The sequence below is a fragment of the Leptodactylus fuscus genome, chromosome 3, assembly GCF_031893055.1.
Source record: "Leptodactylus fuscus isolate aLepFus1 chromosome 3, aLepFus1.hap2, whole genome shotgun sequence".
Lineage (NCBI taxonomy): Eukaryota > Metazoa > Chordata > Amphibia > Anura > Leptodactylidae > Leptodactylus > Leptodactylus fuscus.
In genome coordinates this window covers 149892494-149917076 of record NC_134267.1, presented here as the reverse complement: position 1 = coordinate 149917076, position 24583 = coordinate 149892494, and the positions used below count along the sequence as shown (strand labels likewise).

At 39.4% G+C, this 24583-nt stretch overlaps 1 protein-coding gene across 1 annotated transcript in view; it reads right to left on the bottom strand.

Annotated features, from left to right (window-relative positions):
• The window catches only part of CLDN16 (claudin 16), a 33505-nt gene extending 10824 nt beyond the window's left edge, over positions 1-22681 (bottom strand). Inside the window, exons 1-3 of the mRNA XM_075268546.1 lie at positions 22538-22681; positions 16149-16251; positions 541-705 (exon numbers count right to left, since the gene is read on the bottom strand). Of these exons, the coding sequence (XP_075124647.1) occupies positions 541-705; positions 16149-16251; positions 22538-22681 (412 nt within the window). The remainder of the gene's footprint in view (positions 1-540; positions 706-16148; positions 16252-22537) is intronic.
• Between the last annotated feature and the right edge of the window lie 1902 nt (positions 22682-24583).

The window sequence follows — 24583 nt, the reverse complement described above, 5'->3', positions numbered from 1 at the left end:
TGAAATTTGAGCTGTCAAAGAATCGGCCATGTAAAAACATATATTCAATTCAAAGTGTTCTCAAAGCGGCCATTTGATTGACATGCTGTGCTATGTGAATAAAGCGGATATAGACAGAGCCATGTGAAGAGACCCATTGAATTTCATGGGTTCTAAAGTTTCAATAGTTGCTGTTGCATGGCCATTATGTACAGATGTTAGGTCCGTGAAAAACAGCACAGCCATCTAAATAAACCCATGCAGAAGATGGAAACCACAGAACGGAGTGCCGAACGCAGGTGTGAACCTAGCGTAAGTTAGCCATTTAATGACCCAAACTTGAATTGGCTGAAGTGCATTCAGTTCAGCGAGGTAGCAGTCAGGCCAGTAAATGTAGCCAATACACAGACCATGCTTTTCCGCCCAATAACGGCCATAAGAAATCATCCTTAGTCTTTGCACTACCAGTTATCATGAAGACCTACTGTGCAGCAACATACATCCATTTGGCATAGTGATATTATGATTTCCAGTAGTATGTTCTAATTATCACAGCCTTACCTCCAATAATAAGGGTAATTCCAGCCACATAACAGATTTTTAACTTGATGTGTGATTCATCTGTAAGGAATTTGACACAGTCGAGCCCCAGGAGAAGGAAAATGAAGCCAAACCCTGCCAGAATATCTGCTGTTATCATAAGCGCACGTGTCGCAACTAATTTCACTGGAACATACAGAAGAATATGATATGAAATTCATAGGAAATGTTTATAGTCTAAAGAGTTATAATTTAGTTGCCTCTATATATGATATGATTTCAAACAGCAAGAAGATTCTGAAATATTAAAAAATATAGATCACATCTGAGACTATGATTATTGTTCTTTAAAAAATGCAACTATTGCAATCTGTGCTTTCCTAGTGATGGATTGCACTTTAGAAAATTACAGTAAATTTGAAGTGTGCTCACAGAATGATGCTGAGAAGAAGTGGCTGGATCTGGGCCAGGGGCGCTGGATGTAAGGAGGGGATAACAGTTTATAGCTTGTTATTTTGGAGATTCAGTGTCTATGTGGAATTATAGAAGGGGTTCCAAGGCTAACATAAAGCTTTTAAGACAGTGTTGGCAATGATAGTAAAAGGAAACAAGGTCAAGAGATCAGCAATGAAACACTCAGGCACTCCATTCCAATGAAACGACACGTTTTTGGTTGTAAAATATGATCTCCAACTTGTTTGTAGTCCTGTAAATGACTGAAGAACAAGTTTGCACATAATACTGCAAAAACAAAAATAGAGTGAGTGTCCAGTAATTTAGAGACAAATGTGAACACTATATTTCTGAATTGTTTTGATAAAAAATAGTCAAATACTGCAATAATTTGGATGCTGAAAATTATAACAAAGCAATTGTTATGTACAGTCCTTGGTTTATCAATTATTAAACCATGAAACATCAAGATTATTTGTTCATATCTCTATTACCTGTTATATCATATCGCTACAGGGTGGACCATTTATATGGATACACCTAAATGAAATGGGAATGGTTGGTGATATCAACTTCCTGTTTGTGGCACATTAGCATATGGGAGGGGGAAACTTTTCAAGATGGGTGGTGACCACGGAAGCCATTTTGAACTTGGCCATTTTGGATCCAACTTTAGTTTTTTTCAATGGGAAGAGGGTCATGTGACACATCAAACTTATTGAGAATGTCACAGTAGAGATTTCACTTTGAATATCAGTTTCGGATGTGGTGGCCAGGGGTTTGGGATAGAGCCATAGAAGAGGTATGTTTCTCTGATAGGATATATTACAAAGTTTCTTACATTCTCTTGTACTATTGATTTGAGATATTAGTGAGTATAGTGACCATTTCAATTGAGAGGAATTCTCTGACATAAAAGCCTTGCTCCTTTCATATCTACAAGTGATTGAATATGAAAATAAATGCAAATAACTGTTTCTACAGTATGTGATTCCTAGTAATAATAGATGAGTGACAAGTTTATATTTTATTTTCAATCACACAGCAGCAAAATTATACTTTACATTAACACCTAATCATATTAACATAAAAATAATCATGTTGCTCCTTTTACAAACTATGTAATTATAACCTATTTAATACATGTGTCAATGCTGATAGAAATTGAGGGATGGAAAAACAACAAATTACTGTTTTAAAATAATGCCTTTGTTGGTTAGTATTCATAAGGTAGGGTATTATTCTGCATTATCTTTGGTTGTAATACATGTAAATAAGATGATTTGTAAACCTGTATTGATATAAAATATATTAGGATACACAGGGTGTAATATCAATTTCAAGGTTTTTTTTACCGTTTAACCACTTGATTGCGAATATATATATATATATATATATATATATATATATATATATATATATATACACACACACACACAGACCAGAAAAACAGCAAGGAATTGCAGAGGGGGCCTGGATGCTATTAAAAAAAAGCCCTTTAAAAAGCCCTTTAAAGGACCAAGCACACTTAAGGTGAATGGTATGTTTAGATGCTGGTTATGATAAGAGTGTGTGTATGAATACATTATAGCTCATGGGTAGATAAAACCACATCATAAATTAATTCACATACATTACGCCAGCAGTCTGTTCAACCACAAACCAATTTTCACTGAATTCTTTGAAGGACACAAATTGGTTGGGGTGATTCATTGATCTGTCAGTCAGTGGATCTGGCATTCAGTGAAATTAGATGCCCAACTATGTAAATAAAAAATGAAGTCACCTCTTATTATGATCGAGTGGATTTGTAATTGAGAACCTTAATACAGTCAAACCCATTACAGCAAATTGATTTGAAGAACTACAGTTCGTGGGAATGTAAATTAAATTGTACAAGATCTTCAATTTCAATTTGGAAAGTGATTTTGTTGTCTAATTAACTTTTCTTCATACCTGGTCTGTTTAGAGAAGTGACGTATATACATAGTGTAACCGTTTCCCTAATCGCTCCTTTACACGGGCAATTTTACTCTACAATAAATGTTTACTCTGTATGGAAATATAGGGCTATTATGGTTTGCTTATGTAATCGCTAATAAAATATAGCACTTTGTAATGTAAATTAAATATACCAATAGAATTAATAGATATAATTATTTAAATAATGCCAACCAGTGATGGATGAACCTCCCAAGATTCATTCTGGGCTAAGCTTGTTTGGTATGAATGTTGCTTTAAAGGGGTTGTTCAGGGAAACCCTTTTAATGTTTAAATCTGTTGGGGCAGTGAAAAAAATGAAAAAATGCGTACTTATCTATCCCTGATGCTCTTGTGTCCTCCTGCGCCTTCCAGCATCTTCCGGAGTTGTGCTGAAGCCGCTGATTAGCCTCCGCAGTCACCTGCCCGCTGAGAACAAGCAGTGATGAGCATGAATGTCACTATTTGTAACATCATGGGTCCTCTTCTTGAAGCCTGCTGAGGCCGCTGATTGGTCTCAGCGGTCACATGAGTTCAGCACAGCTTCAGCACATCTGTGGCTTCAGCACTACTCCGGAAGAGGACCTAGGAGATGCCACCAAAGCAGAAGAAAGGCGAGGTATGGGAGGACCACAGAGCATCAGGGACAGGTGAGTATGCATTTTTTTTTTATTTTTTTCACTGCCCCAGCAGATTTAAACTTTAAAAGGGTTGTCCATTTTCGGCTGGACAACACTTTTAATCTAAGTGTCTTAATGTTGGCATACTCCATGTGACTGCTGAGGCTCAATCACAGTCTTCATATGGCTCCCTGGGTTTTGCTGTCTTCTGTCAGGAGGACAGTAGAGGACATAGAGGAACTGCTGAATTTCATGAGAGAGGCAAGTATAGCAGGGTTGCTTTAACTACAGGACCAATGGTGCACTTGCCCCAGGCCATATAGTAGCTGGGGCCCCCTTTGGACAGCGCAACAGTCCTGCATTTGCTGTCCGGGCTGCCCCAACTCAACAAGTGAGTTGCAGACAGTTGCCGTCTGCTCCCTGCTTCACCACCCAGCCGCTATCTTTGCTCCCGGCGTCCTGGAAACAAAAGGCATGATGTAGTGATGTCACTTACATTGCGCATGTTGCTCCTCGAAGACTTGTGACCAGAGAGAGGAGTGAATGGGGAAAGGTGAGTATTATGGTTTGGTTTTTTCTTTCATTATATACAATGGGGGCAACCCGGAGGGGAGGACATGAAACTGTGGGGGCAACCCCTGAAGGGGGGTGTTAGAGTTAAGTCCTCCATCTTTGTATTTTGTCAGCCATCTTGATACCTTTTTCATATAAAGTGTATGAGAATGTCTGTTTAAAGTTCAAAAGGCCTTTTTGGGTGGTTAAGGAATGCTGTGTAGATGAATCCTTATTAGAGATGAGCGAACACTAAAATGTTCGAGGTTCGAAATTCGATTCGAACAGCCGCTCACTGTTCGAGTGTTCGAATGGGTTTCGAACCCCATTATAGTCTATGGGGAACATAAACTCGTTAAGGGGGAAACCCAAATTCGTGTCTGGAGGGTCACCAAGTCCACTATGACACCCCAGGAAATGATACCAACACCCTGGAATGACACTGGGACAGCAGGGGAAGCATGTCTGGGGGCATAAAAGTCACTTTATTTCATGGAAATCCCTGTCAGTTTGCGATTTTCGCAAGCTAACTTTTCCCCATAGAAATGCATTGGCCAGTGCTGATTGGCCAGAGTACGGAACTCGACCAATCAGCGCTGGCTCTGCTGGAGGAGGCGGAGTCTAAGATAGCTCCACACCAGTCTCCATTCAGGTCCGACCTTAGACTCCGCCTCCTCCGGCAGAGCCAGCGCTGATTGGCCGAAGGCTGGCCAATGCATTCCTATGCGAATGCAGACTTAGCAGTGCTGAGTCAGTTTTGCTCAACTACACATCTGATGCACACTCGGCACTGCTACATCAGATGTAGCAATCTGATGTAGCAGAGCCGAGGGTGCACTAGAACCCCTGTGCAAACTCAGTTCACGCTAATAGAATGCATTGGCCAGCGCTGATTGGCCAATGCATTCTATTAGCCCGATGAAGTAGAGCTGAATGTGTGTGCTAAGCACACACATTCAGCACTGCTTCATCAAGCCAATACAATGCATTAGCCAGTGCTGATTGGCCAGAGTACGGAATTCGGCCAATCAGCGCTGGCCAATGCATTCTATTAGCCCGATGAAGTAGAGCTGAATGTGTGTGCTAAGCACACACATTCAGCACTGCTTCATCAAGCCAATACAATGCATTAGCCAGTGCTGATTGGCCAGAGTACGGAATTCGGCCAATCAGCGCTGGCTCTGCTGGAGGAGGCGGAGTCTAAGGTCGGACCTGAATGGAGACTGGTGTGGAGCGATCTTAGACTCCGCCTCCTCCAGCAGAGCCAGCGCTGATTGGCCGAATTCCGTACTCTGGCCAATCAGCACTGGCTAATGCATTGTATTGGCGTGATGAAGCAGTGCTGAATGTGTGTGCTTAGCACACACATTCAGCTCTACTTCATCGGGCTAATAGAATGCATTGGCCAGCGCTGATTGGCCGAATTCCGTACTCTGGCCAATCAGTGCTGGCCAATGCATTCTATTAGCTTGATGAAGCAGAGTGTGCACAAGGGTTCAAGCGCACCCTCGGCTCTGATGTAGCAGAGCCGAGGCTGCACAAGGGTTCAAGCGCACCCTCGGCTCTGATGTAGGAGAGCCGAGGGTGCACTTGAACCCTTGTGCAGCCTCGGCTCTGCTACATCAGAGCCGAGGGTGCGCTTGAACCCTTGTGCACACTCTGCTTCATCAAGCTAATAGAATGCATTGGCCAGCGCTGATTGGCCAATGTATTCTATTAGCCTGATGAAGTAGAGCTGAATGTGTGTGCTAAGCACACACATTCAGCTCTACTTCATCGGGCTAATAGAATGCATTGGCCAGCGCTGATTGGCCAGAGTACGGAACTCGACCAATCAGCGCTGGCTCTGCTGGAGGAGGCGGAGTCTAAGATCGCTCCACACCAGTCTCCATTCAGGTCCGACCTTAGACTCCGCCTCCTCCAGCAGAGCCAGCGCTGATTGGCCGAATTCCGTACTCTGGCCAATCAGCACTGGCTAATGCATTGTATTGGCGTGATGAAGCAGTGCTGAATGTGTGTGCTTAGCACACACATTCAGCTCTACTTCATCGGGCTAATAGAATGCATTGGCCAATCAGTGCTGGCCAATGCATTCTATTAGCGTGAACTGAGTTTGCACAGGGGTTCTAGTGCACCCTCGGCTCTGCTACATCAGATTGCTACATCTGATGTAGCAGTGCCGAGTGTGCATCAGATGTGTAGTTGAGCAAAACTGACTCAGCACTGCTAAGTCTCTGCATTCGCATAGGAATGCATTGGCCAGCCTTCGGCCAATCAGCGCTGGCTCTGCCGGAGGAGGCGGAGTCTAAGGTCGGACCTGAATGGAGACTGGTGTGGAGCGATCTTAGACTCCGCCTCCTCCAGCAGAGCCAGCGCTGATTGGTCGAGTTCCGTACTCTGGCCAATCAGCGCTGGCCAATGCATTCTATTAGCCCGATGAAGTAGAGCTGAATGTGTGTGCTTAGCACACACATTCAGCTCTACTTCATCAGGCTAATAGAATACATTGGCCAATCAGCGCTGGCCAATGCATTCTATTAGCTTGATGAAGCAGAGTGTGCACAAGGGTTCAAGCGCACCCTCGGCTCTGATGTAGCAGAGCCGAGGCTGCACAAGGGTTCAAGTGCACCCTCGGCTCTCCTACATCAGAGCCGAGGGTGCGCTTGAACCCTTGTGCAGCCTCGGCTCTGCTACATCAGAGCCGAGGGTGCGCTTGAACCCTTGTGCACACTCTGCTTCATCAAGCTAATAGAATGCATTGGCCAGCACTGATTGGCCAGAGTACGGAATTCGGCCAATCAGCGCTGGCCAATGCATCCCTATGGGAAAAAGTTTATCTCACAAAAATCACAATTACACACCCGATAGAGCCCCAAAAAGTTATTTTTAATAACATTCCCCCCTAAATAAAGGTTATCCCTAGCTATCCCTGCCTGTACAGCTATCCCTGTCTCATAGTCACAAAGTTCACATTCTCATATGACCCGGATTTGAAATCCACTATTCGTCTAAAATGGAGGTCACCTGATTTCGGCAGCCAATGACTTTTTCCAATTTTTTTCAATGCCCCCGGTGTCGTAGTTCCTGTCCCACCTCCCCTGCGCTGTTATTGGTGCAAAAAAGGCGCCAGGGAAGGTGGGAGGGGAATCGAATTTTGGCGCACTTTACCACGTGGTGTTCGATTCGATTCGAACATGGCGAACACCCTGATATCCGATCGAACATGTGTTCGATAGAACACTGTTCGCTCATCTCTAATCCTTATCTCTGTCTATCTCAAGGGTCTCATCTTTTGAAGATGCAGCTGACTATTTGTAAATCTCTTATCTCTTTTACTCGATGTATACACTTAGAGTGTGTAGAGTGTATATACTTAGAGTTTATGTAGCCTATTCGTTATCTTCAAGGTTGGAATTGATTGGCACCAGCATGTATTCTTCTCTATCTTGCCATGATATGAGATGTTAGTTCACACATAAGTATTTTGAAACTTTGTGTTTAAGGACAAAGTCCATCCTAGTCTGGAAAGCTATAATGAGATGCAAAATACATTGGGCTTTTAGCCAATAGTCATGTGCCAGGTTCTACAATGTTATGTCATTAGAATAGTCCAACCTACTTTTGTCTGTATTGTATTTAAACTACCTTTTTGCACTATTAAAATTAGAACTCACTTGATATACTATCAGCTGTGTGTGTGGCTTCTCCAGGCTAAAGGATGGGTGAGCTCATCCAGGCCTGTTATTTAATTTGGAACTCTGCAACATACTCGTCCCCAACAAACCTGACGCTTCCACCGTGGACTTGAGAGAGAAGGAGATGATTTGCTGATCCCCCGGACGACCAGTAATTACAGAAGTTCCTGGAACCACAGATCCACAAGGTAGGAGCTTTTCTCTTACCAGTTTGATTTGTGTTTCTAAAGGGCTTTTGTTTTTTCTGTCCGAGTGTGAGGTAAACACATATGTTCCTTATATAGATATCTCAAGCTTTTTGCAAGAACCTAAGAGCAGTATGTTGTATGGGTGTTGCTAGATGAAAGCTTGGGCTGAAGTTAGCTTGGTGATCTGTTGTATTTTTGGTATACATGGTATTTCTCACTTGGGTCTAGTGGACATTAAGTAGTCACGTGACAAAGGGACATAGTGATCCCTGGAATCCTCTAAACTGATCTTTAAAGTCTCCATTGAATAAGATACAGTATATGTTATACTGAGGAAGTCTTATAGAAATTTGGGGCAGGATAAGACAGTGGGAAGGAGGAGAGAAAAGAATTCACACAAGAACAAGATAGGAGGGATACAGAGTCAGTCAGTTTGGAAATAAACCCAAGAGATAGTAGAAGAGATAGAAGTAGAGCTGTGGAGAAAGGCTGTAGCAAATTGTTGAAGTCAGAATGTTGTTGTACTGGACTTCTGATTAGTAGTCATTGGTCAGGAACTGGCTCCACTCATGGATAGTTGGATAAAATTAAGTAAGGATGGTTACAGAAATAAGGTATTGAGTGTTTGTATATTTTCCTTAGTGTAAGGAAATGCATAGTGAGCACCCACTCACAGTCCAGCTAAAAGGGTTAATGTGGTCTGCACATAGCATTGTGTAGGTAATTGCTATTTGAATAGTGACTAGATAAAGATATAGGGAGAACTGATTGGACATAAAATGTGTAAAAGTTTTGCTATGCAAGTGGAAACATGATATGTTTTGTGGTGAGGATCCTGCAGGTTAAGTGTAGGTATGTGTATACATATATGTATATATATAGGCTTGAGTGTGGACACTAAGGAATTTCTAGAATGACTATAGTGTCTTTTATTCAAGAAATCTTGCCCAGTTTAAGATTTCTCCCCTCATGGTAATGTCTTTAAAAATTGGTGAGAAGATGAAGCCTATAACTAACTCTGTGCTTATTTGTAGGAAAAGAAGACTAAGATTTGGCCATCCTGAGACAATAAGATTTCTCACTGTACTTAATATTTGAAAAATTTGATTTTAGTTCAGACAAGTTCTTTTTGATTTAATGGACATTTGTTTGGTTTGTCTGGAGCTCCAGTGTGAAGTTTGTGTGTTTGTATGGAAGGTTCAGAGAAGTGAATGGGCCCATATGTGTGTCAGTTATATGTACATGTTACATGTGTCTGCTATATTTACATGTTCTATTTGTCCATGTCTGTATTGTTACATTTTCAGTCTCCACAGCGAGCAGATGTAGATATAGACTGCTGCTAACCCCACAGAGGGTGGTGATAAGTAGATATGAGAGGGAGGCATAAAAGTTCTTTCCAAATGTTGAATACATATATGTGTGTGTTCTGATGAATATGAGATGTACTTGATATATCATGTACATGTACTATGTACTCAGTTTTTATTGGTGCTTGTGAGTATCAAGTATATCACATGGGCTTTACACTTGCAATATAAATATTGGTTATGGGTTTATACTATAAATCTATGAATGTTAACAATCGGGAATTATTTTGAGAAAAAAAGTTGTATCTAATACTTGTACAATGTTATTGGTCATTGTTATTCAGATGATCCTTCTGGTATGGGATCAGGCAATACATGTGAACTTTCTTACCACAAGGGGCACAGAACACCCCTAACATGTACACGCAGGTAAAGATAAATTGAAGTTCTGCAAAACTAAAGTGGTGTTTCTGGAACATTGTTTGTGATAAGGTGCTAGATAGTTGTCTAAGTAAATCAGAAGACACTCACATATCTGATCTGTAATGTGTTTTTGTGTATAAATTTTTGTTATGATGATTGGGGGGATAGACTTGATCCCTTATTTAAAGCCTCTGCCTTCTCTGCTGATATATTTTGAGCATTTAATGAATTGTTTGTAATTCTGGAGTATTTTGAAGTTTTAGAGAACTGAATTTACTTGGGATTGTATAAATAAGCTGCTGGGATATGTAGTACTACAGCTATGAGAAGTTTGGGGAGAGCCAGCGCAGCTGCTTCCATGATAAGACACTGGGTAATAAATCTTGCAGTGCAAACAAAGATAACAATGGCTGCACAGCACAGACTGTAGTATGTCTTATTTATGTCTTCTAATATAAGTTTTGCATTCTGTGCTGCACTACAAGTCCATTCTAAACCTGTTAACAATAGTTTCAGGGGAGGGAAAAGTCAGATAACTTAAAATTAATTTTATTTTTGCTGATTTGGTTATGTAAATGATGAATCTATTGTTAACTCTGATGAGAGTTCTTTTATTTTAGATGATTCTCGATTTGGGAATGATGGTGGATTCTGCACCAGATATGTCATGGTCACTGAATATGAGGTAAACCAAGGGTGAAACCAAGCACAAGTAGAACCATTATAGAACTGTATGGGTCTCAGCTCATGAAACTGAACTAGAAGCCATCACTGAGACAGGGTACAAGGCCTGAGGGTAGGTGTTTGATATAGTAGGACTATGGTCCAATCTGGAGAGCGAGAGCTTTCTGTAGGGTTAATGTTAAGCCTAAAAGGATTTCCAGGCTGTTCAGATAGTGATGGACCCTGCTGCTGCCCCCACACAGGTGGGTATAGTCAGAAGTCAAGGCACACACCAAGGCTGATATGAAAGAGAGTAGATGTAACATGTGGGCAGACACTGCCACTAACCCAGCTGCAGAGGCCTAGGGGATATGCTTTACTGATAATTGGTCATTATACTAGGCCCAAAACCCTTTTAGCTCTCTTTTCAGGTTTTACAACACTGAGGCACCAAAATGGTCCAGGAGGAAAGAAGCTTTGGAAATAGCAAGGATCAAAAGAGGATGAATAACTCCTGGTGTCTGGTGGTAAGAGAGTATGTACTGAGAGCATCGTCCCCACTGATGGCATAAGCAGATTATTATTATTAAGTGTACTGTTTAGTAGTAGCCATGTGTGACCTGGTGAGCAGAGGATGGGCGGCTGCAGGATTTAGCATCACTATAGTAAGATATGTGTGAGCCTGCATGACATGTGGTATACACAATATAGATCAAAAAGTGAAAAGTTTCTGTGAGCCATGCCTGGAGCCCTTGTACCTGTTCCAGAGATTGCAGGTTAACTATATGATATAACTATAACTTTAGTAACTACTAAAGGTGAGACGGTATAAGTACGTGCTTGTGTGTATAGTTATTTCTCTTCAGGATGGCCCGAGGCATATCTGGTGAAGAAAGCCATCACAAGTGGGCTGCAGGTAGACGGCTATTGAAAGATGTAGTGTGTCACTTGTATTTGTATTTTCTGTAAGGTACCCTCCTGACAGAAGAATTGGTTTTAGCCCATATCAAACTTACTTCGGGTCAGCCCCTAGGTTAGAGTTGTATTATGGTGTACTGACTGACTATGTGATGTCTTGGCAAAAACATCTGACTAATGTATAGTTTTGAGTTTTCTCCTCCCTCTCAGATTTTAAGTTAGTAGACGGGACCTATTCGTTTGAGACAAGAGATTGATGGTGATAAAGAGACACGTGAGAAAAACCTTGGACCCAAGAGTTGATGGTCCTTCCAAGTGCTGCTGATAACCAGTATTTCTATGAAACTTGACGGAAAGCCTAATTGTATCCATGCTTCACATTGCAAGGAAGAATCTACACAAAAAGCGATGAAGATTCTCCTGATGTTACTGTTACAGATGGTCCTGGCAATAAGCCTGTATAAAACATTTGACAACGAGTGGGACAATAAGTTTCTTAAACATCATATGATCTTGAACGAAGATCTGAATGTGTCAGATTGTAGGATATGTCCTCATAGCCCCATATTAGCCTCAGTCATGTCATATATATAGCTGTTTTCATAACACAACAGGAAATGTTTGAAGTAGTGATACATAGTATAAGCAAGTGAATGTCAGTAAAGTTGCAGCAATAATCTTATGTTTCTTTTGCTTGTTTAAACTATTACAGTGTTTATGCAACCGGATGAAAAATACAAAACTTGAGAGGCCAGACCCCTAAGAAGGATTTTTTGAGATTCAGGTTGAAATGCAGAAAATACATGTAGGGAATCTGGGAAAATCCGGCAGTAGACATTAGGTCACTGAAGTACTTACATGTTAATTTCTGTATTCAACCATCTCAAAATGGGGGAAATGTTAGAGTTAAGTCCTCCATCTTTGTATTTTGTCAGCCATCTTGATACCTTTTTCATATAAAGTGTATGAGAATGTCTGTTTAAAGTTCAAAAGGCCTTTTTGGGTGGTTAAGGAATGCTGTGTAGATGAATCCTTATCTCTGTCTATCTCAAGGGTCTCATCTTTTGAAGATGCAGCTGACTATTTGTAAATCTCTTATCTCTTTTACTCGATGTATACACTTAGAGTGTGTAGAGTGTATATACTTAGAGTTTATGTAGCCTATTCGTTATCTTCAAGGTTGGAATTGATTGGCACCAGCATGTAATCTTCTCTATCTTGCCATGATATGAGATGTTAGTTCACACATAAGTATTTTGAAATTTTGTGTTTAAGGACAAAGTCCATCCTAGTCTGGAAAGCTATAATGAGATGCAAAATACATTGGGCCTTTAGCCAATAGTCATGTGCCAGGTTTATGTTAAAACTCTACAATGTTATGTCATTAGAATAGTCCAACCTACTTTTGTCTGTATTGTATTTAAACTACCTTTTTGCACTATTAAAATTAGAACTCACTTGATATACTATCAGCTGTGTGTGTGGCTTCTCCAGGCTAAAGGATGGGTGAGCTCATCCAGGCCTGTTATTTAATTTGGAACTCTGCAACATACTCGTCCCCAACAAACCTGACGCTTCCACCGTGGACTTGAGAGAGAAGGAGATGATTTGCTGATCCCCCGGACGACCAGTAATTACAGAAGTTCCTGGAACCACAGATCCACAAGGTAGGAGCTTTTCTCTTACCAGTTTGATTTGTGTTTCTAAAGGGCTTTTGTTTTTTCTGTCCGAGTGTGAGGTAAACACATATGTTCCTTATATAGATATCTCAAGCTTTTTGCAAGAACCTAAGAGCAGTATGTTGTATGGGTGTTGCTAGATGAAAACTTGGGCTGAAGTTAGCTTGGTGATCTGTTGTATTTTTGGTATACATGGTATTTCTCACTTGGGTCTAGTGGACATTAAGTAGTCACGTGACAAAGGGACATAGTGATCCCTGGAATCCTCTAAACTGATCTTTAAAGTCTCCATTGAATAAGATACAGTATATGTTATACTGAGGAAGTCTTATAGAAATTTGGGGCAGGATAAGACATTGGGAAGGAGGAGAGAAAAGAATTCACACAAGAACAAGATAGGAGGGATACAGAGTCAGTCAGTTTGGAAATAAACCCAAGAGATAGTAGAAGAGATAGAAGTAGAGCTGTGGAGAAAGGCTGTAGCAAATTGTTGAAGTCAGAATGTTGTTGTACTGGACTTCTGATTAGTAGTCATTGGTCAGGAACTGGCTCCACTCATGGATAGTTGGATAAAATTAAGTAAGGATGGTTACAGAAATAAGATATTAAGTGTTTGTATATTTTCCTTAGTGTAAGGAAATGCATAGTGAGCACCCACTCACAGTCCAGCTAAAAGGGTTAATGTGGTCTGCACATAGCATTGTGTAGGTAATTGCTATTTGAATAGTGACTAGATAAAGATATAGGGAGAACTGATTGGACATAAAATGTGTAAAAGTTTTGCTATGCAAGTGGAAACATGATATGTTTTGTGGTGAGGATCCTGCAGGTTAAGTGTAGGTATGTGTATACATATATGTATGTATATAGGCTTGAGTGTGGACACTAAGGAATTTCTAGAATGACTATAGTGTCTTTTATTCAAGAAATCTTGCCCAGTTTAAGATTTCTCCCCTCATGGTAATGTCTTTAAAAATTGGTGAGAAGATGAAGCCTATAACTAACTCTGTGCTTATTTTACAATGTTATGTCATTAGAATAGTCCAACCTACTTTTGTCTGTATTGTATTTAAACTACCTTTTTGCACTATTAAAATTAGAACTCACTTGATATACTATCAGCTGTGTGTGTGGCTTCTCCAGGCTAAAGGATGGGTGAGCTCATCCAGGCCTGTTATTTAATTTGGAACTCTGCAACATACTCGTCCCCAACAGGGGTGAGACATGAAACTGTGGGAGCAACCCTGAGAGGGAGGTGGACATGACACTGTGGGAGCAACCGAGTGGGGGTACATGACACTGTAGGGGAAACCTGGGGGGAGGGGGGACATGAAGCTATGGGTGCAACCTTTGGGGGACATAAAACTATGGGGGTAACCTTGGAGGGGACAAGAGAGTGAGGGGGCAACCTGAGGGGGACATGATACTGTGGAGGCAAGTTGGGAGGAGGAACATGACACTGTGGGGACAACCAGAGGGGTGGGGGATATAAATATGTAGGAGCAACCTGGAAGGGGTCACTATGAGGGGCATTTTACTGTGTGAGAGCCACTAAGGGGCATTATAATTTGTGCAGGTCAGGTATTTCTAGGTGGTGGTGATGGACAGGGCCCACTTATGAAACATTTGCACAGGGCCCACCAATGTGTTAAAACAGCCCTGGAGTATAGGTCTTCATTATGTTACCAAACCTCCTCTAAACCTCTTATTATAATCCAATATCTTATTTTCTGCAGCACCTTACAGTCCAAAATCAGACATGATGAAATAACAAACTAAACCATTCAAACACAAGGAATAAGGGTCCTGCTCACAACACCATTTTGATCTTTGAAGAAATAGGTTTAAACTAAAAAACACAAGCATAGGATAAAACATATAAAACTGAGCTGCATCAGCTGGTTACCAGTTAGTAGGTATGTAAGTGGAAATATGAGGCACATTTAAGACCATGCAGTATAGTGATTATTGAAGGATCAAAGGATCATGTTCTGAGGAATATTGAGGAAGAGGTCTAAACTGAGGAAAGCTATATCAGGGTCTCCCTAAATAACTGTTTTTAGAGTATGCTTGAAACCGTGGAAATTAGGAAATAACCAGAGTTTCTGGGGAAGGACATTCCAGAGAACTGGTGCAGGTCATGAATAGTATTGGAGACACGAGCGTGAGGTTTTACATCATTAGTAGAAAGGAGAGGATGGGGAGAGTGGTAGACAGAGATGAGGAGTAGACACTGTGCTGTGTATTTATTTAATGTATTTATTTTACTTACTGATATAGGGCTAAATATACTGCAGTGATATACAGATATTGTCATCCAGAAGCTTTTGAGCCCCAATAAAAAATCTGTAATGGGGCCCCTACCTATATTGCACCTTTTACACTAATGGTATTCACTAGAACAACTCGCAGTCTTTGTGGGTAAGAGTGATCATTTTCTTATTTGAATGGGTAACCAGTGCAAACTGGCACAGGGTAAAGGTATCAGTGTGGCAGCTGGGCAGAAAGATAAACCTTGCTGATGCTGCTGCTGCTGGACTGAATGAGGGCAAGAGCAATGAGCTATAATATTGGAGATGTGAATGAATCAGGGTGACGTCAATTGAATTGGTCATAAGATGGCAAATTTAAAATACAATACATATGGTTAGAGATCATAGGTATGGTCAGCATGTTTTAGAACATTTTGCACTTTTGTTATTTTTTTTTTAATTTATTATAATGCACATAATGCACATGCTTCTTCTGTGCTAAGGGACTTTGCCACATAACCAAACACCAGATTTAGAAATTAAACATGGAAGGTGGTGAACTTACAGATTTTACATTGGAGCCTGAAGAACTCAAGTTAGGCTTCTGTGTGCAGTTTATTTCTAGTTTTCTACAAGACCAGGTATTATGTTTGCCTGCATTGTAATATAATATGATATATATATATATATATATATATATATATATATATATATATATAGCAATTTATATACAATTGGAACAAGAAGCTACAGATTTCTGTAATTGGGGCAAATCTACTGAACCCAACACTAGGACATATTACCGTACACGGTGCAGATCTTAGTTTTAAAGACGTATTCAGAGCTACTGAAGAGAAAACAAGCTAGCAGATTGTTCATATCAAAGGCATACGTACATGGGTGTTCTGCATATATGGAGTCGTATTCATCACAGGTTGTGATTCCATCAAATACGTTGGTTACGCATTCCCACCAAAGACCACGGCATTTGGTACTCACCTGCAACAAAAGTGTAACAGACCTTTATCATGTCAGCTTTCTGTTTTCCTGTGTCAAAGAAAGTTAACTATAATTACTATACTTATACCAATAGAAAATCAGATTTCAAAGGAAATTTGGAAATTCAGTGGGCATTCTAATCATTCTAATCTAGTTATTGACTACTGTGTTAAAACCAGGGAGCACATAGATGACTCCCTGAAACAAAATGATCTACAAAGCTCATATTTAGGTTGTATGGTACCCTATGCAGTCCTTTCTTTTGTCACCTCCATAAAAAGTGCACTCTGTGCCACAAATAGTCACAACATACAGTGTCAAAATAACATGGCCGGCTGCCTAAATCAGTTCATTAGGGAACGTACTGGTACCAGGATCAGTGCAGCTGCTCTTTCAAGGAATCTACCAGTAGCTACAAATGCAATTTTTGGAATGTAACATAATGATGTCCAGTCTATAAAGATCAGTAAGCCTCCAATAAAGCCGCACTTCCCTTTGGATAGCCCTGTGTGATCCAGTACTATTGTGTCTCATGTATTACACATGTTCATCTCAAGATGAAAAAGCATAACGCTTATCCAAAAACCATACAAAGATATTGTTTAAAGAAAAATTAGAGAAGCAAAAAACATCAAAAAGAAGTTGTGCAAGTAGTAAATGACATGAGAACATTAATTTGTACACATTAACAAGAGCGAATGTTATAACAGCAGTTATAATAATAGGGTCAAGTCAACTCACTGCATTTAATTTAACTGGGATATTGCATCAGTCCATAAAATATAGTCCCAGACATAAGTGCTATTCGTTTACTGAAAAACGTGCTTGTGATGGAGAATTGTAGGCTGGACCAATATAGTTCTCACTAGAAAATAAAGGAGGCCAGAATCCAGATATGTGTTGTATGCTATGAAATGAAGCGATTTTCAAAATAACATGATTTTTATGATATTTATAATATATGTGCCTATATGTGACAGTATTGTGAATTGAAGTCCTTTAAGGGTTTTTCTAGCTTATAGAGTTACAGAATTGGTTCTTGAGAAAATAGAGTACAGCACAGGTTAATAGCACATATGCATAGTGGGAATGTGACCAAGCGGAACTGTATTTGCCCTTTTTATGGGTTACCTATACATTATACAAAAATGTAAAAGTGTAGTAGAAATATCTGTACATATTTTTGTATATATATGGGTCAATAAATCTAGCCCGTTAACTATAAATGTGTGGGCTCATAAGAAATTCTGTAAAGATAATTACATATTTATTACTTATCCATATTATTATGTCAATAATAATTGCACAAATCTTACATATTTAATCTATGACCTATATACTCACTTTAATAACTTTAATGTATTATAAATCATATATATTCTTTGTAATAATAATTTTCACAATGTCTTTAAATATCAATCTGCTGGTATGGCAGGTTTTTAATACTAATTCAGGAACAGCGGTGGCCATGATGGAAAAATATGCAACAAGCAGTGCAGGCCTGTGTTTTAATATGCATCCTGTTGCTAGATATTCTTCCTAATAACAGTGCTGCCTGACTGCTACACATTTTATAAATCCCTTCATAGCAGGTGTATTAAATAATGTCTCCCCGGTGGACGATGTTACTCTATACAATCAATATTCATATTGCTTACTGCAGCAAATGAACACATTCTAATCCTGGCACCTTGATGAGATTAGTATTGTAAATATAATGGGGATCTGGCAGGATACGTTGGTGGCTGAACATTCTGTAAACTTCTTTCCACCCTCCAGAGATGTGATGTCGTTCCATAACTCAGCAGGAGCTGTGCAGTTTTGGGTCATTTGCTGGCATGTACATAGTAAAAAGTCTCTGAGGTCATTAAGCAGAGAAGGAAACCCACTCTATCACATATTAACGCCTAAGGCTTGTTCTTGGAGGGTTTGGCACAGGTTTGACTTCCAGATACGTGAGAAAATTAGTTGTCATTAACTAAGAGACCTGTTAATGAGGCTGTTACACCCAATACCTTCTAAAGGTGCCTTTGTCTATAGAAGGTTACTACTTTTTTTCTTTCTGAAACATAAATGCTAGGTTTATAGTATTAGTATACAGCTTGCTTGTAGGCGTTTCTCTAGATAATTCCCACTAATTTCCACTAATGTACATTGCACAGTAAAATCAGTCTCCATGTGCGTATCACATTGAAAGCAATAGGGACAAAGCCTCTCATTGATTTCAATGGGGAGCACATATATGCCGGCACCCATAGAAATCAATGGGAGCTGTTTTTTACGCACCCATTCTGAACGAGTTTTACGTTCAGAATGAGCGCAGCGTATACTCCGTGTGAAGGCTCCCTAAAATGATAAAATAATTATTAAGAATTATTTAGAAACGGCTTTCAAAACAATATAGTTTACCAGACAAGATACCGTATATACTCGAGTATAAGCTGAATTTTTCAGCCCAGTTTTTGTGCTGAAAAAGCCCCCCTCGGCTTATACTCGAGTCAGCCAAAAAAAAAATAATTTTTTTTTTTTTTTTTTTTTTTTTTTTTTAGGAGGGAGGGTCTATGACCAGCCACAATATTAATGTATAGAATCTCCCATAAAATAGTGCAAAAGAAAAAATTTAAAAAAAAAAAACATAAAAGTTCTAAAACACTCTTCCTAGAATACATACAAAAGTAGAAAATGACTGTGAAACACATACACATTAGGTATCCCTGTGTCTGAAAGTGCCCGGTCTATATAGGGGATCTGCAGTGCTCCTGTTCCATCGGGAAGGGGTTAATAGAAGCACTGCAGATACCCTATATTCAGCCAGACTGAATTCCAAGTGGGGGGAAGAAAAAACCCAGTCCTCAAGCTCAGGGAAGGGGCAGACAGACAACCAAAACACCCCCTCCCCTTTCCCAGCAACTACTGCACCCAAAAACTCCGACCATTTTAATTTTTGAAATTTTCCAGTAGCTGCTGCATTTCCCCCCCTAGGCTTATACTCGAGTCAATAAGTTTTCCCAGTTTTTTGTGGTAAAATTAGGGGGGTCGGCTTATATTCGGGTCGGCTTATACTCGAGTATATACGGTAATTCATAGACTATCTAGACTATGTAGTATTAATTCCATCATAAATTCTGCTGTTATCATTGCACGCATAGGTAATATTCATTATAAATTGTAGATTTCCTCTGTTGAAACGTATTAACACTTGTTGTAGCAGGGACATTTGGTTCTGTCTGAGCCTGGGCCCATCATCACTGGAGGATCTTTTGCTGGGTCAGTCCAACACTTTACAAGGCAAGACTGTTAGGCATGTCAGTTATACCTATGGGAACACTGACTGTTTCCCTATAGGTATAAATGAAACAAAAAATTCCACAGGAGGAACCTCTGCAGACTTTCTGTGAAAAGCAATGTGGGAAAAAAATGGTAAGTTGCTGCTGCAGTTTTTCCTGGAGTACTTTTTTGCTGCGGCCCACTACAAGGGACCTTAACCTAATATCTGCAATGTGGTATTTGGCAATTTGGTCATTTTGGTGGTGATGCCAACCAAGTGACTTCTGACAATATGAAACTGGTACTAAACAACAGACTTCCTCAAAGGTTCATTTACTTCTTATACCCCAGAGGTGTATGGATTTGCGGTGTCCATACACTTTAGATGAAACGGAGAAGCTCCAAATGCCAAAACATAAGGTATCTCGTATCCAGCCAAAGGTTCTCTGAGCCACTTCCTTACAATGGAGTTTGGAATGGTTTGAATACTATGGCATGTTCAATAACAGAAAAATCTCCCCAAAAGACCATCTCCTTGAGAAGACCTTTCATTTACAATGTATATTGGCCAATTACCTAGAGAAGACCATCTAGAAAGCCATTTTCCACTTCATCCAATTATTCATCTGATTTTCTTTACAGTATTTTACCTAGTAAATCTACAACAATTGTTGTATTTATTTATTTTTCTTACTATAAGAAAGTGGTTTAGGATAAAGGAATCTGGAAATCTTTGTGCAGATTACATTATTTTAGTCTTTCAATTTTACAGCCGAATTCCCAACATGTGATATTAATAATACATTGCATTTTCATTGAAACTCAGGGATTATTCTATAGAGTAACAGTAGCAGCAAAACCTTCCTTAAGTAGATCAGAACTGCTTTAGGGTATAATATTGTTTAGAATGCGATCTGATATTTTTTCTGAATTATGGGGCTGGTTTTCGCTATGAAAACATAGTTCAGCATTCTTTGATTATTATGATATCCTTTGAAGGCCTTGTTGTACTTTACATTATGCATAAACAAATGAAAAAAAGAGGAGCAGGGCATCCAGATTTTATTTCTCTTACAAAGTCCCCATGCTGCTTCAGTCTTTAACTCTTCTGTCACACTATTTTCTCATTTTCTAGATTTATAGTGCTGTTATTATATAGTGTTGGTCTATGCTTATACTTCCATCAAACAGTATGCATAAATCCTACCTAATACTTTTATATACTGTCATTCTTTACAGTAAGAAGTTTGGAATGTCCTACCCAAACAGGTAATAATAGAGAAAAAAGGCTCTGTACAGTTTTGCTGTAAATAAGTATTTTTAACCCTTAAGTACTATTATGGTGTCTATCATACACATATCATTATGATAGACACCATAGTAGTTAAGGGTTAAGCTGCAATTCATATAAAAGGAGTGAAAATCTCAGTAAATTATTGAAATGAGTCAAGGATTTTTTTCCCTTTAGACTAAGGGTTGGTTCACACTAGCGCTTGTATTCCGTCCGCAAGGAGTCCGCAAGGAGACCCCCTGGACAGAATGCAATCGCAATTACAAGCGATGTGCTTGTAAAGCACATGGAGCCCATAGACTATAATGAGCTCCGTGTGCTTGCCGCGCACTGCCCGCACGTATGAATTGTGCGGGCAGTGCGTGGCAAGCACATGGAGCCCATTATAGTCTATGGGCTCCGTGGGCTTAACTGCACAGCGCTTGCATTAGCGTTGGTATTCCGTTCGGGGGGTCTCCATGCAGACTCCTTGCGGACGAACGCTAATGTGAACCGGGCATAAGGCCCAGCATAGCAGGCCGCAGCCAAAAAGCATTGCAAAAAAAAGTGAGGCGAGAACAGATTGTGATTTTTCCCACAGCGCTTTTCACAGAAGGTCTGCAAAGTTTTCCTCTGTGGACTTTCTACCTCAATTACTGTATATTTATACGGAAACCCGCAGCATTTCCGTAGGTATAATTGACACACAGTGATTTCCAAAAACGTGACATTTTGGAAATCGCAGCAGGTATTTTTCTGTAATGTTGAATAGGATTCACCAAGTGGGTCTTCAACCTTAATCAAAATTGCCCACAATTGCTCACGGAGCATTGCTTTGCCTACGGCTCTTTTAGGTTAAGGCCAGATGGGACAGGTTCACTGTGTGACATGTCTGGACCCGTCTGCAGTAAAAAACACCCAAATTCAGTTGGCTTTCATTGTGGATTTCAGACATGAATTCTAGACAGCTGGCCCAGTTTTCAACCTTCACATTGCAAAAGTTGAAAGCTCAAGTTAAATATGCAGCAATAATCGACATGCATAGGCATACAGTAACATCCTTCACACATTAGCTCACATGTTAAAAAAATGTATACTGCTCAAACTATTGTACATTTTACTGGACATCGCTATAGAGAACCTATATAATACCCTGCTGCTATTCTATACAGCAAAAAAGGTAACATATTACATACATATTACATATTACATACTGGCTTAGTCAAGTTAGTGAATAAGAGCCTACGGGTCTGTCTGACATATGCACAAGTGGCGTTCTGGATGCATATAGCAAGCAGACAGAGCTGCACACAGTGTGAGAATGTTATACGTAAAAACTTCAAGAAACATTTGGGGGATTTCTGAAATAACCATAACCTTTACAATTGAACTAACAAGTTTTGTTTAAATATTCCATATAGTAAATTCAGCTGAAGAGTTCAGATTTTCATATATTCAGATAATAAAAATAACATTGCTAACACATACAATAATTATACTGATAACCAGGATGTAGGATTTATTACTTGTTTTTGTTTAAGACTACTACTGTAGCTCATAAGACAAAAACTAGACTTCAAGTTACCATAGAGAAGATAAGTGAAATGCACTTTATTATTTCATATCCTGGTAGTTTGTATAAAATATTGTGTCCACTGCCCGCCATTTACTGATTTATACCAATAATTACTCTTCAGTATAACAAGCCTAGGAGATTATTCCTACTTTTAGATGAGTATTATGTCTTACCTCCAGAGAGTCATCTGCGTTTTGCATCCAACAGTCAGTCCATGTTGCCACAATTAGAAAGCCAGCAGACACAAAAGCAAGAAAAATGCCTATGTATTGTGATAGGTTCCTCACTATGCCAATACTGGCACTTGAGGTATCCATATCATTAGACTACATGCATCTGGTGACCAGCTCTTTAAAAATAAGGGTTGACCCACAACATAAAAGATAAATTCTAGCAAGGAGACTGCACAACTTTAAGAATGAGGATTAAAAGAAGAAGGCTACAGTACAAAGTCACAGAAGTCATGAGACATTGAGTTGGAGAAGGAAATAGAAATGTAGTTCACATTTAACCACATATATTTAGGCATAGGGGAGTAGGATGGGGGATAAGTAAAACAAAAGGCATTCACATTAGAAAGCTCAGTTAATGATTGACCGGCATTGTTTTACAACTCTACTGGTTGTTTTAGCTTTAAGATGATGTGAATACACTTACTGCATTGGTCACTGCCTAAAACACACTGTAAATGTATCTGAAAAAAATAAATAAATGACAGATAGACAGGGCCTCTGTAGCCTCAGATATGGAAACCATTTTCTAGAATTACGTACAAAGTTTTAGAATGTTTATCTCACCAAAGAATCTATTTCATTATACAGTTTTATAAGGACATCATAGCAGAAGGCATCTTACTTGGGTCTCCCTTCTATGAGTGGAGTGCTAGTATCCAAAAGTGACAATTTACTATTGTGGGGAAGTCAGCTCAGTAGAAGCAGTGGTATGGACCCAAACAGTAAAGACAGGGACACAAAATGTGCAGCAAACTGGTTTATTTAGAAAGAAAAACAGGAAAATAAATAAACTTTGACTTCAGACACAAAATTAGCAAAACAAAATACAGCCTTAACTTCAGACAAAAATAAAATAAAAGCCTGCTCGTCTGAGTGACTAACTAAACAGAACAGATAACCTAACTATACGCGTGGCTTACTTCCAGCCACACGAACAAAACAAGTGCAATATTGTCGCACCAGACTCAGGGTTACAGGACAGAACCATACACCTCCTTCACCTCATGGAACTGCACTGCAATGCATAATCGGCAGCCTTTTTCTTGCACAGTAAGGAGCCAAGGATCTACACCTGGGCTGAGACCTACTCCAGATCCACACATATGTCAGGAACCTAGGGCTGATATATCTGGACTCCAGCCCTCTGCCTGTCACCTTCTCACACCATATCAAAAAAGAAATAAAATAGACTTTATCAGTAATGTCTGAATTATTACATTATGGCATTATTTATCTTGCATGGAATATGCAGTAAACATACACAATGCCAGAATTATTCCATTTTCTGGTCACCTCTACTGCAAAAAAGTCATAAAAACTGATCAAAAAATCATATGCACTCCAAAATGGTGCATATGTTGTAAGTTATGGGACTCAAAATATGTTGCCCCCAAGCATTTTTTTTTCAGTTTGTAAAAGTAGTACAATAACAAATGCTACATACATTTGGATAAATTTGGTATCAAAATAATTTTAATGGTTTGCAAGATAAAGTTACCAATTCATTAAATGCTCAAAAATAAAAAAAATCATAGATTTAAATTTTTATACAGCCTCCCCCCAAATTTTAACAGAATCCAAAAAAATGTTCTATGTACCCTAAAATGGTGATACATTAAAATGTAACTGCTCACAAATGAGAGAGAAAAAGATTTCATACTTTTCAAATGTGGAGATGAAAAGAAGAATGAAGATGAGATTAGATAAAGTCTAAAACAGACGAGTCCTTAATATGTTAAGGTTTTTATAACCCTTTGTGATGAAAGCTGACACATAAATCCTGCTATTCATATAACTGACTCCTAGTATTTCACAACCCCTTTACAATCTCATATTTTCCCACCTGTATCCGATATAAAATGTAAGCAGTGTGATTAGGAATCCTATAAATTTAATGTGATAAACCTCTTCAGTCGTGAAAACCTAAGGGCCGTGAAATTTTACTTGTAACCCCTCATGCAGTCATAGAAACTTGTCTTGCTAATT